Raw genomic sequence first — 13,548 nt, 5'->3', positions numbered from 1 at the left:
CCCATGTGACTCTACCCTCCCTAGCAACCGGGCCAATTTGGTTGCTTAGGAGACCTGGCTGGAGTCACTCAGCATGCCCTGGATTTGAACTCATGACTCCAGGGGTGATAGTCAGCGTCAATACTCGCTGAGCTAATCAGGCCTCCAGTGTAATTGATTATTAAGGCTGACTTTTAAATCTTTAAAGACAGATCTACCGTGAGCTCCGAGGTTGTTAATTGATGGTATGTGGTTTTGTTAAAACCATCAGTCCACAATATTTCAACTTCAATTTTTTTAAACATCTAGTTTAATTGCGGAATTTCTAGTGAATAACTACACTACCCATCAATGGCGCAATCGAGTCGCTCTCCCTGCACTCTCAAACTACTCATATATTTACATATATGTAAATCAAAATATATTCTTTCTATCCTTGTAATCAACACCTTGAAATCAATAGTTTTAGATATTTACATCACATTTAATTCCATTGCATCATTCGCAATGATTCATGGGATTGTAGTTCATTCCCTCATTAAAGACGTTCAGTACATAGTCTTGTATCTTCATCTTTTTGTCTGATTTTCAAATGCTTTTTTGCTTTAAATCAAAGTTTGTAATGTTGTGATTCTCCTCAGAGCTGATTGGTTTGGTTCATGACTTACAACTATTTTATGAAATCTCTATGGAAAATATAAGATAAGTGTTTAAATGCTCAAGATTGAGTTTTGCGCATATGTGTTCTGTGATGTCAGTGATGGGCGGAGCTACCCAGCACTACTGGGTTTTACAAAAGCGAGTTAGCATTAGCAGAGACCATAGAAACAAAAATGTAATGCCGTAAATAATTGTCATGTCACAACATTTTCTTGACTTGTCTTATATAATAGCTGACTTCAAACATAGCTCACACAAAAACAAATATATCATGGCAAACAGTCAGCAGACAGTCACTCAGTGTAGAATGTGATCAACTGTTTCCACACAAAAGCAATTTATTCAGCATACTCAAGCATCTCCTGCATTGACTTGCAGTCAGCGAATCCTGGGAAAAATTTCCTGAGATTTCTTCTGGAACTATCCGTGGTGCTGAAAGCAGAAACACTACACCTGATGGGCCTTATTCATGAACTCTGACTGTACACAGATCAAATCAGTCATTACACAGTTAGCCAAGGTTTTTATGATACAATTCTCTTCTTTTATGCTTTATTGTACTTGTACACACTTTTTGAGAATTCACCAAAACTTTGACTTAAGCATCCACTTCAAATTACTCCTTCGTCCCTGGATTAATATGTTTCAGACAAGCGGTATTAAGCTCTTACATACAAAAACATCTCTAGAAAAACTGACACTTATAAAACAACACATTCCAGAGTATGACCCCACAGCTTTTCAATACATCATTTGAGAGTAATCCACATCCACAACGATCTCAACAGACACGCTTCAGCAGAGGCGAGTAAATCATCAACAGTCATCTGTCAACTTCCATAAGACTTCATTAATGCTTTGTGGAAAATGTTTACGCATATTCAGAAGCCAAGCAAACACAGAAGTGAAACTCATTACATGCTGCTGCTCACAAATTAAGATGAAGCTCTCAGTGGCCCTTTATCACAGTGACACAACCATCTCCGGTGAGCTGTCACTCAGTTTATGTCTTCATAATCTGTAACTGCATCAGTCTGATTTAGTAAGTTTTACTATTATTACATAAAGTAAGTGCTATAAACACATTTTTAACAGTAAGTATTAAATGTTCAATGTGTTAGTGGTCCTGTTCCAGACATGAATGATCCTCAAATCATGTGTTTTGTTGAGGAGAGGTGTGCTGTTACTTTACTAACAGATAACACTTACCATTTTCACCTGAAAAGATTCCATAGACTTACATTAAAGGATGTTCACACAGAACACCATAGCAACTCCCTGGCAACCCAGAAAACCCTAGCAACTGTTAAGCAATGCCCTGGCAACCACCAAGAACACCCTAGCAACTGTATAGCAACACCATAGCAACCCAGAACACCCTAGCAACTGTATAGCAATGCCCTGGCAACCATCCAGATCACCCTATCAACTGCATAGCAACAGCCTGTCAACCACCCAGAACACCCTAGCAACTGTATAACAACACCCTGGCAACCCAGAACACCCTAGCAACTCTTTAGCAATGGCCTGGCAACTCAGAACACCCTAGCAACTTTGTAGCAATGCCCTGGCAACCACCCACAATACCTTGGAAACTGTATAGCAATGCCCTGGCAACCAAGAATAGCCTAGCAACTGTATAGCAACGCCCTGGCAACCACCCAGAATACCCTAGCAACTGTATAGCAACTGCCTGGCGGCAACCCAGAACACCCTAGCAACTTTAGAGCAATACCCTGGCAACCACCCAGAACACCCTAGCAACTGTATTGAAACTGCCCACAACACCCTAGTAACTGTATTGAAACTGCCCACAACACCCTAGTAACTGTATAGTAATTCACTTGTAACTACCCAGAACACAGGATTTGCAAAGCATTCCAGATTTTGAACACAATGAGCACTTACAGGACAATTGCTTGATGCTTGAACAGAGATACAAATGCAGGAAGTGTAGAAGATAATGATTGAGTTAATTCTTCCAGATTTAAATAGCTGAAAAAGAAAGGAGGGCCGACTAGCTTCCTGTGACCAGCTGCAAGCGTTCAGCATCTGTTTTGCAAGTCAAAAATCACTATTACTATTGCTAATGCCTAGTGTTAGTGATTTAAACAACCCCCTTACCTTAGTATTAAACTTCAGTACATACTGTAACTCATTCCTCACTAAGATTTCACCTGGTGTAGGACGATAAAACAGGTGAAACTTATTCAATCAGCAACACTGCAAACAATATCATTTGCAAAAACCAATATTCCCTTACGGGATACTGTGTGTTTTCAGACTAAAACCATTTAATTCACAATTAAGTCAATGCAACATATATTAAGAGGAAAACATGAGGCCTGATGTCGTGCTTTCAAAGCGTGCTGCTCAGTGAAGCAGATTCAGAGGCGGACAAACCCTGATTTATCAAATCTCATCACAGTTTACGTCTGCACAGAAAGTCACACTGTGGTGACCTTCATCATGCATTTATGATCAGGAAATGACAAAGGAATGCACCAATGTAGAGTAGATATTTGTGGAAGATAATTATTTTTAACTGATGTGATGGCCGATATTACATATCTACAGTGTCAAGAAAAAGTATGTGAACCCTTGGGAATTACCTACATTTAGGTTTGCTCTTCATCTAAGTTACAATAATGAACAAACACAATCTGTTTTAACTAATAACACACAAATTATTGTATTGTTCTTGTACATACTGAATACATCATTCAAACATTCACAGTGTAGGTTGGAAAAAGTATGTGAACCCCTAGGCTAATGACGTCAACAAAAGCTAATTAATGTCAGGAGTTGGCAAAACTGGCATCCAATTAATGAAACGAGATTGGAGGTGTGGGTTAGTGCTACTTTGACTTAGAAAAAGCACTCAAATATTTTGGGTTCGCTATTTACAAGAAGCATCTGCTGACGTGGACCATACCTCGCAAAAAAGATCTCCGATCAAGAATTGTTGCTTTGCATAAAGTTGGAAAGGGTTAAAGTTATCTCGAAGAGTTTAGATATTCATCTGTCCACAGTTAGACAAACTGTCTATAAATGGAGATGATTTAGTACTATAGGTACTCTCTCTAGAAGTGGTCGTCCAGCCAAGATGACTCAAAGTGCACACCGCAGAATGCTCAATGAGGTACAAAAGAACCCTAGAGTGACAGATAAAGACTTGAAGGAATCATTGGAGCTGGTTAACATCTCTGTTCATGAGTCTACTATACAGAAAACATTAAACAGGTATGGTGTCCATGGCAGGACATCATGAAGGAAGCTGCTGCTTTCCTACAAAAACATTGCTGCTTGCCTGAAGTATACCAAAGACCACCTTGACACTTACTTGTTCCACAGCACTGTGAATGTTTAATGGGATGTGTTCAATAAAGACATGCAAGATTATAATTGTTTGTGTGTTGTTATCTTAAGCACATTGTGTTTGTCTATACTTGTGACTTTGATGAAGATGAGATCACATTTTATGACCAATTAATGCAGAAAACCAGCTAATTCCAAAGGGTTCACATACTTTTTCAGCCACTGTATATTATTTGGTCTGTTGTATGAAAAACAATAAAGTCCCAATATAGAATTTGCTTCAAGTAAAACCAAAAGTCGCATGTTAATGTATGATGGAATATATGGGGATGTTTAGTGCTTTTGAAACCTAGCATAAAATAATTTAAAGCATTTAAAATATATTTAGCCTCTTATTTTATTGGCCGATACTGACATAATCACACTGTGGCAGATTATTCATGCAAAACTTGCCACCATGATGCTAAGGGGTTCTGGCTGCTTGCGTACTAGTCTAAAATGAGTCCTACACCCTCAAGTGATGTTCTGCTCTCTAGATACCACTAGAGTCCCTGCTTCAATGTAAATCTATGGGTTTTTTTCAGGCAAAAATGGAAAAACGCTGCAGGACTACTCACACACTGAACGTTTAATATTTGAGCATTGGTAACAAAGATGTTTGACTTAACAAACACCACTAATATTAGATGCATTCTTAAAAATAAAGCCTATATTGAGTTTACACCACATCACAAAGAAAAGAAAGAAATGTCTAAATAAGAACAGTATATCGGGTTTGTCAGTGCATGTCATGATTTGTTTGCGTTGCTTTAACGTAAGCTCAGTTCAACAGAGATGTGCCATTATCTGCTGTGTGCAGGATGAATCTGCAACCACAGTAAACACATGCAGAAACCACATCACGACATCCATATTTCACCCTTCCTTCTTAATGCACACAACTGGTGAAGGTTACAGGATTTACATGTTATTGCTTCAATAGCTTTATGACCTTGTCAATCTAAGAGCATTATTAACCGAGGATTCAAATGACACAGTTTGATGCATTAAGGATGACTCAGAATATAAAGAAGTCTCTATAAATATCTGTTGATGTGAGATTACATAAGAAGATTTAAATGTAGTGACTTTTGAACATGCACACGCAGGTAGTGCTGGTGATTTTGCCTCCATCACGCCTCAATAACATTTCAAAGGTTATCATTAGGATCCTCGGAATGACCTTAAAATATCATTGAGGCACGATGGAGGATTGTTATTGAGGGATGAAGCATAATGGTGCATGAAGATGTTAAATCATGAATATGCCAGATTAACAGGCCTATTATTTCTAGGCTATATTGTATTCCATTGTATATAAATAATGTATCTGAAATATATTTATTGATATATTTCTATGATAAATGCACATTGGCACTGGCAATCGATGACTTACTTCCCCACGAAATTCTCGAGCACGGAGCTCTTCCCGGCGCTCTGTCCGCCCACCACCGCGATCTGCGGCAGGTCCAGATTGGCGTTCTGTCCGATGGCGGAGAACGCGTCTTGCATTCGGTTCACCAGAGGAATCAGATCTTCCATCCCTCGGTTCCCCATCCTGACTAACGGCACCTGCTCGAGCTCTAACACCGAATAAAACACGAATCCCTCCCGGTCACCCTGATATCAGGGCGTTCCAGCGGCTGTTTGGCGATTTATTTCAGCGGCATTTATTGATTATTCTGGACTCTCTCTCTGTGTGTGTGTGTGTGTGTGTGTGTGTGTGCGTCTCTCTCCAGGTCCCTCTGAGATGATGAGCTGCTTTACTGAGTGCGCACACAAACACAGACTGCACTGCCGCATCTGTGTCACTAGTGAGCGCACTTTTTACTGTTTAAGTTTTACATTTTTTTTCCTTTTTTTTTTTTTTTTTGTCCTCTTTCGTTGTGAATAAACAGTTATTCCTGACTGACCGTAAAAGGACATTTTCCTTGTTGTAATTATTGTTTTGTCTACTTAAAATTAACACATTTTGGGGCATGTTAAGATGAAGAAAAAAGAAAGAACAAAAGAAAGAAAGAACAAACGAACTAACGTACAAACGAATAAAAGACAGAAAGAAAGAAGGAAGGAAGGAAAGAACGAACGAACGGACGGACAGAGACAAAAAGAAAGAATGAACGCACAAAAGAAAGAAAAAAGAAAGAAGTACAGACGAAAGATAAAAAGAAAGAAAGAAAGAAGGATGGATGGACGTACAGAGTGACGAAAGAAAGAAAGATAAAAAGAAAGAAAGGAAGAAAGAAAGAAAGAAGGATGGATGGATGGATGGATGGACGGACAGATAGAAAGAACGAACAAACGAATGAACAAAAGAAATAAAGAAAGATAAAAGAAAGAAAGATAGAAAGAAAGAAAGAAAGAAAGATAAAAAGAAAGAAAGAAAGAAAGAAGGATGGATGGATGGACAGACGGACAGACAGACAGAAAGAAGGAATGAACGAACAAAAGAAAGAAAGAATGAAAAAAAGAAAGAAAGAAGGATGGATGGATGGATGGACAGACGGACAGACAGACAGACCGAAAGAATGAATGAACGAACAAACGAAAAAAAGAATGAAAGAAAGAAAGAAGGATGGATGGATGGATGGATGGATGGATGGATGGACAGACGGACAGACAGAAAGAATGAACGAATGAACAAAAGAAAGAAAGAAAGAAAGAAAAAAGAACAAAAGAAAGAAAAAAGAAGGACGGATGAAAGAAAGATAAAAGAAAGAAAGAAAGAAAGAACAAAAGAGAGAGAGAGGAAGAACGAATGAACGAACAAACACAAATGAAAGAAAGAAAGAAAGAAAGAAAGATGGATGGATGGATGGATGGATGGGCAGACGGACAGACAGACAGACAGAAAGAATGAACGAATGAACAAAAGAAAGAAAGATAGAAAGAAGTACAGACAAAAGAAAGAAAAAAGAACAAAAGAAAGAAAAAAGAAGGACGAACGGACAAACAGAGTGACAAAAGAAAGAAAGAAAGAAGGATGGACGTACGGACGGACGGACGGAAAGAAAGAAAGAAAGAAAGAACAAAAGAGAGAGAGAGAAAGAACGAATGAACGAACAAACACAAATGAAAGAAAGAAAGAAAGAAGTACTGATGAAAGAAAGATAAAAAGAAAGAAAGAAAGGTGAATGGATGGATGGATGGACAGACAGACAGAAAGAAAGAAAGAAAGAAAGAAAGAAAGAAAGAAAGAAGGAAGGATGGATGGATGGATGTATGGACAGACAGACAGACAGAAAGAAAGAAAGAGAGAAAGAAAGAAAGAACAAAAGAGAGAGAGAGAAATAACGAATGAACGAACAAACAAATGAAAGAAAGAAAGAAAGAAAGAAAGAAAGAAAAAAAGGATGGATGGATTTATTCTCTAAATCCAAAGAAAGAGAAATATTGGCCTTATATTATATGACTTCTCTTCTTAATCATAATGTATATTTGTATGAAAGTAAGTTTGAGCTGTCCCTGGTGCTGAAATGCACTCCAGTGGATGAAGTGTTAAATCTTCTGTCTGTTTGTGTTTCATAACGGTGGATGAAAGCTTCATTGACACTGTCCACAAAACTTTCACAAATATAGTTGTTGGGTTCTGTTGGATCAGTGTGTTTATCCTGTGGGTGGTTATTGTGACAATGATGATTCTCAACTTTCTAAACTGCCAACGGCTGGGTTTCCCGAAGCACTAAGTAGGACGTTAGTAGCACTTAATAGTATGTTATCTCTAAGGCGCATTTCCCAAAAGCATTGTTATCTAAGTAAACTAACGAGAGCTTTGAACCGCTCTTAAGTCCATTAAGTGCAACTTGTATTAATATATTTTGATCATTGGAAAGCCATTCTAAACTATTTCAGAGGATAAAATAAGTGTTGAAAAAATCACTATGAAATCAATAGGCAGTCTGTGCAGTCTGCATATGTGACATGATTGGTCTAAATTTACATGACACCTAATACAGTGTAACGTTATACTAGCCTTATTTGATAAACTTAATTGTAATGGCAATAGAAAGACGATATGTTCTTATTAAACAGACATTTGTGAGTAATGTGTCCACACAGTTTAAAACTTAAATAAATATGCCTTATTAAACAATTAATATATATTTAACAGAGAAGATTGGAGAAAGGGTGTGCAATGAGAGATTCCCTCCCTCTCTCTCTCTCTTCATCCTCCTCCTCTTTCTCCTTCCTCCAATGGATGGTTCAAATCAGCTCGCCTATAGTCTTTTTACAAGGCAGTAACAAATTGCATGATGCATAATGGCAGTAAGGCTATAAGTACACAGTACCTTGAACTCTAACCAGATGATTTATTAATATTTAGACAGGTCTATGAGTAGTTCAGTACTGATAATCATCATTTGAATCCTGTTCTGTGTGCATTTGTTCAGTTTCCAGCCAAAAAACTTTAGGCTACGTGAGAGCCCCTTAATCTTCACATTACGTGCATTCACGTCACATGCATTTATTGCGTCACTTCATTAAGCATCAATACATCTGAAAACCCATCTTACTAAAGCCATCATTATTTCTATAATTAAATTCTGTAATAGTTAGGTAATCAATTTCGGCGCCTCGACAAGGTTACAAACAACTTCCATGTTTGTCAGTATTTCCACCTTATTTTCATGTTGAGAAGACAAACACCTGGACATACAGGGCAAAGTGATCAGCACCCTTGGACTGGACAGCTCCCGTAACAAAGAACTTAAGTTCTGCTGTATAACGAGCGATTAAAACGACTATATTTAGAAAGGGCATTGTTATTAAGTCATATATTCGGGTCACAGGTCAATACCCACGTCCCCGGAGGAAGTATGTCCGCAGGTATTTATTCATACTACTTGCATGCATACCTATAGAATGCATTAAAGAAAAAAGAATTTATTGCATTTACATTAAAGGTGCACTGAGTCATTTTTTCCTCATTAAAAAGTTTTACTCCTAAAGAAATAAACAGTAATTTTGAAACAAATGTATATAATCATGATGACTCACTTGAGATTAAGACTCCAGTCATATCAGTAACCTTGTAAAAGCTGTTTTATTCTACATGGCGAGGGTCTGCACATGTTAGGATCACATGACCAGCCGAATACTGTCATTTGACACTTTCACTAGTGGATTAAGTTCATCATGGCTGACTGTGAATACTGATTTTCTTCAGTGGCATCTATAACTGAAAACTAGTGTGTTTGAATGATGCTGCATCCAAGCCGCTAGGTGTCAGTGTAAGACAAAAGTTACTGAGTGCACCTTTAATATCTGTATGCAAAATGTGAAGATTTGTTTTGTATCCACCAAGGTTACAAGGGCGTAGCAGCCGCGGGGGACGTGAGAGACGCGTCCCCCACACTCTGTAAAAAGATGATTTTTGTCCCCTGCACTTTTCCAAACTAAACCCATACTGAGTCCAAATGGTGGATTTGTATGCAGTATTCTTTGCGTTTTGTTACTCTGGGCTGATTGAGCGACCATCCAGCCGAAACAACCCTTACATAATAGGACATAAGTCAGACAGTCTAATCAACGCAGCTCTGTTCATTTCTACAAAGTTGCTTTCAACAATGCTCATTTATCCATGTTTTTTATCGGCACTGATGTTGATCTAAATTAATAATCTAGAGATGAGGAACACATAAATGAGAGTTATTTATCGGCATATCATTTATTCTATTTATTATATATATATATATTTTTATCCCTTTTCCTCCCAAATTGGAATGTCCAATTCCCACTACTTATTAGGTCCTCGTGGTGGCGCGGTTATTCACCTCAATCCGGGTGGCGGAGGACAAGTCTCAGTTGCCTCCGCTTCTGAGACCGTCAATCCGCGCATCTTATCACGTGACTCGTTGTGCATGACGCCGCGGAGACTCACAGCATGTGGAGGCTCATGCTACTCTCCGTGATCCACGCACAACTTACTACACGCCCCACTGAGAGCGAGAACCACTAATAGCAACCACGAGGAGGTTACCCCATGTGACTCTACCCTCCCTAGCAACCATGCCAATTTGGTTGCTTAGGAGACCTGGCTGGAGTTACTCAGCATGCCCTGGATTCGAACTCGCAACTCCAGGGGTGGTAGTCAGTGTCAATAATCGCTGAGCTACCCAGGCCCCTCGGCATATTGTTCTTGAAATGCACTGTAGAAAAATATGTTAAATATGTAAAGCTATTTTTAATATCAGCTCCTGTTTTTATCTCTATTTCTTAGAAGTAAGTTCTTAGAACACTTATGCATTTTACTGAAGTCATTCGATATGTAGAGATGCTTTTTTATACGTGAAAATGTACGGACGTTATTGGAACTCATTATAATTATTATAAAACTATTATTGTTGTTTTTTGATAAAAGTCATGCTCAGCAGCTCACAAACTGTACTGAAATGATAGATTAGCTTTGTTCTTATAATGCTTAAAACCTCCACTAAAGTCTCTTTGAAGGTCTATAGACATACACATGTTAAAGGATTTTCTTTTGATCGTTGATTCAGTGATGAACTTATTTCACACAAGACATCAACCGGTGGCATCACCAGAAATGGTCACTGAATCATTAAATGGATCTGAACGGATTTTGGTGAACAAAGTCAAACACTTGGATACATTTAAATTGTAAATTGTGCACATGCACAGTTGTCATTATTGTAATTGATTAAATTATTTATTCAGGACCAGCTTGTGCTCAGTCTTTTATTGTTATGTGTGAAACAGCAGCATATGGACCCAAGATGGCGCCGAGTATGGCTGCTGCGTTGCGAGCTCCGACGCAACATTGTAGTGTTTTGTTTGTTTTGTTACAATTCTTATGTTTTTTGTATTGGATGTTGTCTGCCTTATTGTCTACGACAGACAAACACTTTTGGACATTGGTTCAGCAATTACACAATGCCGACCCGCTGTTTACAAACACACCAGCGGAGCCCGTTGTCTGGGCTGCCCGGCCGCGGAAACGCAGGAGGAAAAGGGGAAACAGAGCCGGCGTTCTCAACAGAGTAAGACGCCGCGCAAATCGACCCCCGCTACCCACTATTCTACTGGCAAATGTTCAGTCTCTGGATAACAAGCTCTGCGATCTGAGAGCGCGGATCTCTTTCCAACGAGAGATGAGGGACTGCTGCAGTATCTGCCTTACAGAAACTTGGATGTCTGCTGAGATTCCAGATTCAGCCATTGAACCCGCACGGTCCTCCGTGCACCGAGCGGACAGAGTGAAAGACCTCTCAGGTAAAAGCAGAGGTGGTGGTGTATGTTTTATGATCAACAAATCCTGGTGTGATCAGAGGAACGTACATTTTATCAAGTCTTTCTGCTCTCCTGATCTGGAATTTCTTATGCATCTGTGTCGACCATTCTGGCTACCGAGGGAATTCACAGCGGTCATTATCACTGCTGTGTACATCCCGCCACAAGCCGACACAGACCGGGCACTCAAGGAACTGTATGGGAGTATAAGTGAGCAGGAAACCGCGCACCCTGAGGCCACATTCATTGTGACCGGGGACTTTAACAAAGCCAATTTTAAATCAATTGCACCAAAATACCACCAACACATCAGTTTTAACACATGAGGGGACCGGGTTTTGGACCATTGCTACTCTCCCTTCCGGGACGGCTACAAATCCCTCCCCCGCCCACCATTTGGCAAATCGGACCACTCTTCCATTCTACTTCTGCCCGCATACAGGCAGAAACTGAAACAGGAAGCACCCACCCTCAGAACGATCCAGTGCTGGTTGGACCAATCAGACACTACGCTACAAGACTGTTTTGATCACACGGACTGGGAGATGTTCCGGTCCGCCTCTGATGATGACATCGAGCTTTACGCCTATAGCGTAACGTGTTTCATCAGGAAGTGCGTAGAGGACGTCGTTCCAACCAGAACAATACGGATCTATCTGAACCAGAAACCTTGGATTAATAGTGATGTTCGCACGGCACTTAATGTGCGGACCTCCGCTTTTAATTCCGGGAACGCGGAGGAGCATAAACAATCAGAACAGCAAAACGTCAGTACAGGAACAAGATTGAAGGACAGTTTAACACCACCAACTCTAGAAGCATGTGGCAGGGAATTAACATCATCACGGACTTTAAAGGGAATAAAAACTCCGCCGTGAACACTGCTGCCTCTCTCCCGGATGAGTTAAATACTTTCTATGCTCATTTCGAGGGAAATAACACCACCCTCACGGAGAGAGCTCTCGTGGCCGAAGCTATAGAGGTTAGTTCATTCTCCGTCTCTGTAGTGGATGTAACCCGATCCTTCTGACAGGTGAATATCCGCAAAGCCGCGGGTCCAGACGGCATTCTGGGCCACGTCATCAGAGCGTGCGTGAACCAACTAGCTGGTGTTTTTACGGACATTTTCAACCTTTCCCTCTCTTTGTCTGTAGTCCCCACATGCTTTAAAACGTCCACCATTGTGCCTGTTCCAAAGCAATCCAAAATAACTTGCTTCAATGACTGGCGTCCTGTTGCTCTGACCCCCATCATCAGCAAATGCTTTGAGAGACTAATCAGAGATTACATCTGCTCTGTGCTGCCTCCCTCACTAGACCCATTGCAGTTTGCTTACAGCAACAACCGCTCCACTGATGATGCCATTGCATCTACAATACACACTGCTCTCTCCCACCTGGAAAAAAAGAACACTTATGTGAGAATGCTGTTTGTAGACTACAGCTCAGCATTCAACACCATAGTGCCCTCCAAGCTTGATGAGAAACTCCGGGCTCTGGGCTTAAACAGCTCGATGTGCAGCTGGATCCTGGACTTCCTCTCAAGCAGACGCCAGGTGGTTAGAATAGGCAGCAACATCTCCTCATCACTGACCCTCAACACTGGAGCCCCACAGGGCTGTGTTCTCAGCCCACTCCTGTATTCCCTGTACACACATGACTGTGTGGCAACACACAGCTCCAATGCCATCATTAAGTTTGTTGATATGACGGTGGTAGGTATGATCACTGACAATGATGAAACAGCCTACAGAGAGGAGGTGCACACTCTGACACACTGGTGTCAGGAGCACAACCTCTCCCTCAATGTCAGTAAGACAAAGGAGCTTGTGGTGGACTTCAGGAGAAGAGATAGAGAACACAGTCCCATCACCATCAATGGAGCACCAGTGGAGAGAGTCAGCAGCTTCAAGTTCCTGGGTGTCCACATCACTGAGGAACTCACAGGGTCCATCCACACTGAAGTCGTTGTGAAGAAGGCTCATCAGCGCCTCTTCTTCCTGAGATGGCTGAGGAAGTTTGGAATGAACCACCACATCCTCACATGGTTCTACACCTGCACTGTAGAGAGCATCCTGACTGGCTGCATCTCCGCCTGGTACGGCAATAGCACCGCCCACAACCGCAAAGCACTGCAAAGGGTGGTGCGAACTGCCAGACACATCATCGGAGGTAAACTTCCCTCCCTCCAGGACATATATACCAGGCGGTGTGTGAAAAAAGCTCGGAGGATCATCAGAGACTCCAGCCACCCGAGCCATGGGCTGTTCTCACTGCTACTATCAGGTAGGCGGTATCGCAG

The 13,548-nt window shown here is 40.7% G+C and overlaps 1 protein-coding gene across 1 annotated transcript in view; it reads right to left on the bottom strand.

Annotated features, from left to right (window-relative positions):
* Positions 1-5,753, bottom strand: part of LOC127423803 (dynamin-1-like) — a 111,528-nt gene extending 105,775 nt beyond the window's left edge. Inside the window, exon 1 of the mRNA XM_051668423.1 lies at positions 5,393-5,753. Coding sequence (XP_051524383.1) covers positions 5,393-5,553 — 161 coding nt within the window. The 5' untranslated portion in view covers positions 5,554-5,753. The remainder of the gene's footprint in view (positions 1-5,392) is intronic.
* Positions 5,754-13,548: the final 7,795 nt, after the last annotated feature.

This window comes from Myxocyprinus asiaticus, chromosome 3 (genome assembly GCF_019703515.2).
Source record: "Myxocyprinus asiaticus isolate MX2 ecotype Aquarium Trade chromosome 3, UBuf_Myxa_2, whole genome shotgun sequence".
NCBI lineage: Eukaryota > Metazoa > Chordata > Actinopteri > Cypriniformes > Catostomidae > Myxocyprinus > Myxocyprinus asiaticus.
This window is presented reverse-complemented; position numbering and strand designations above follow the sequence as displayed.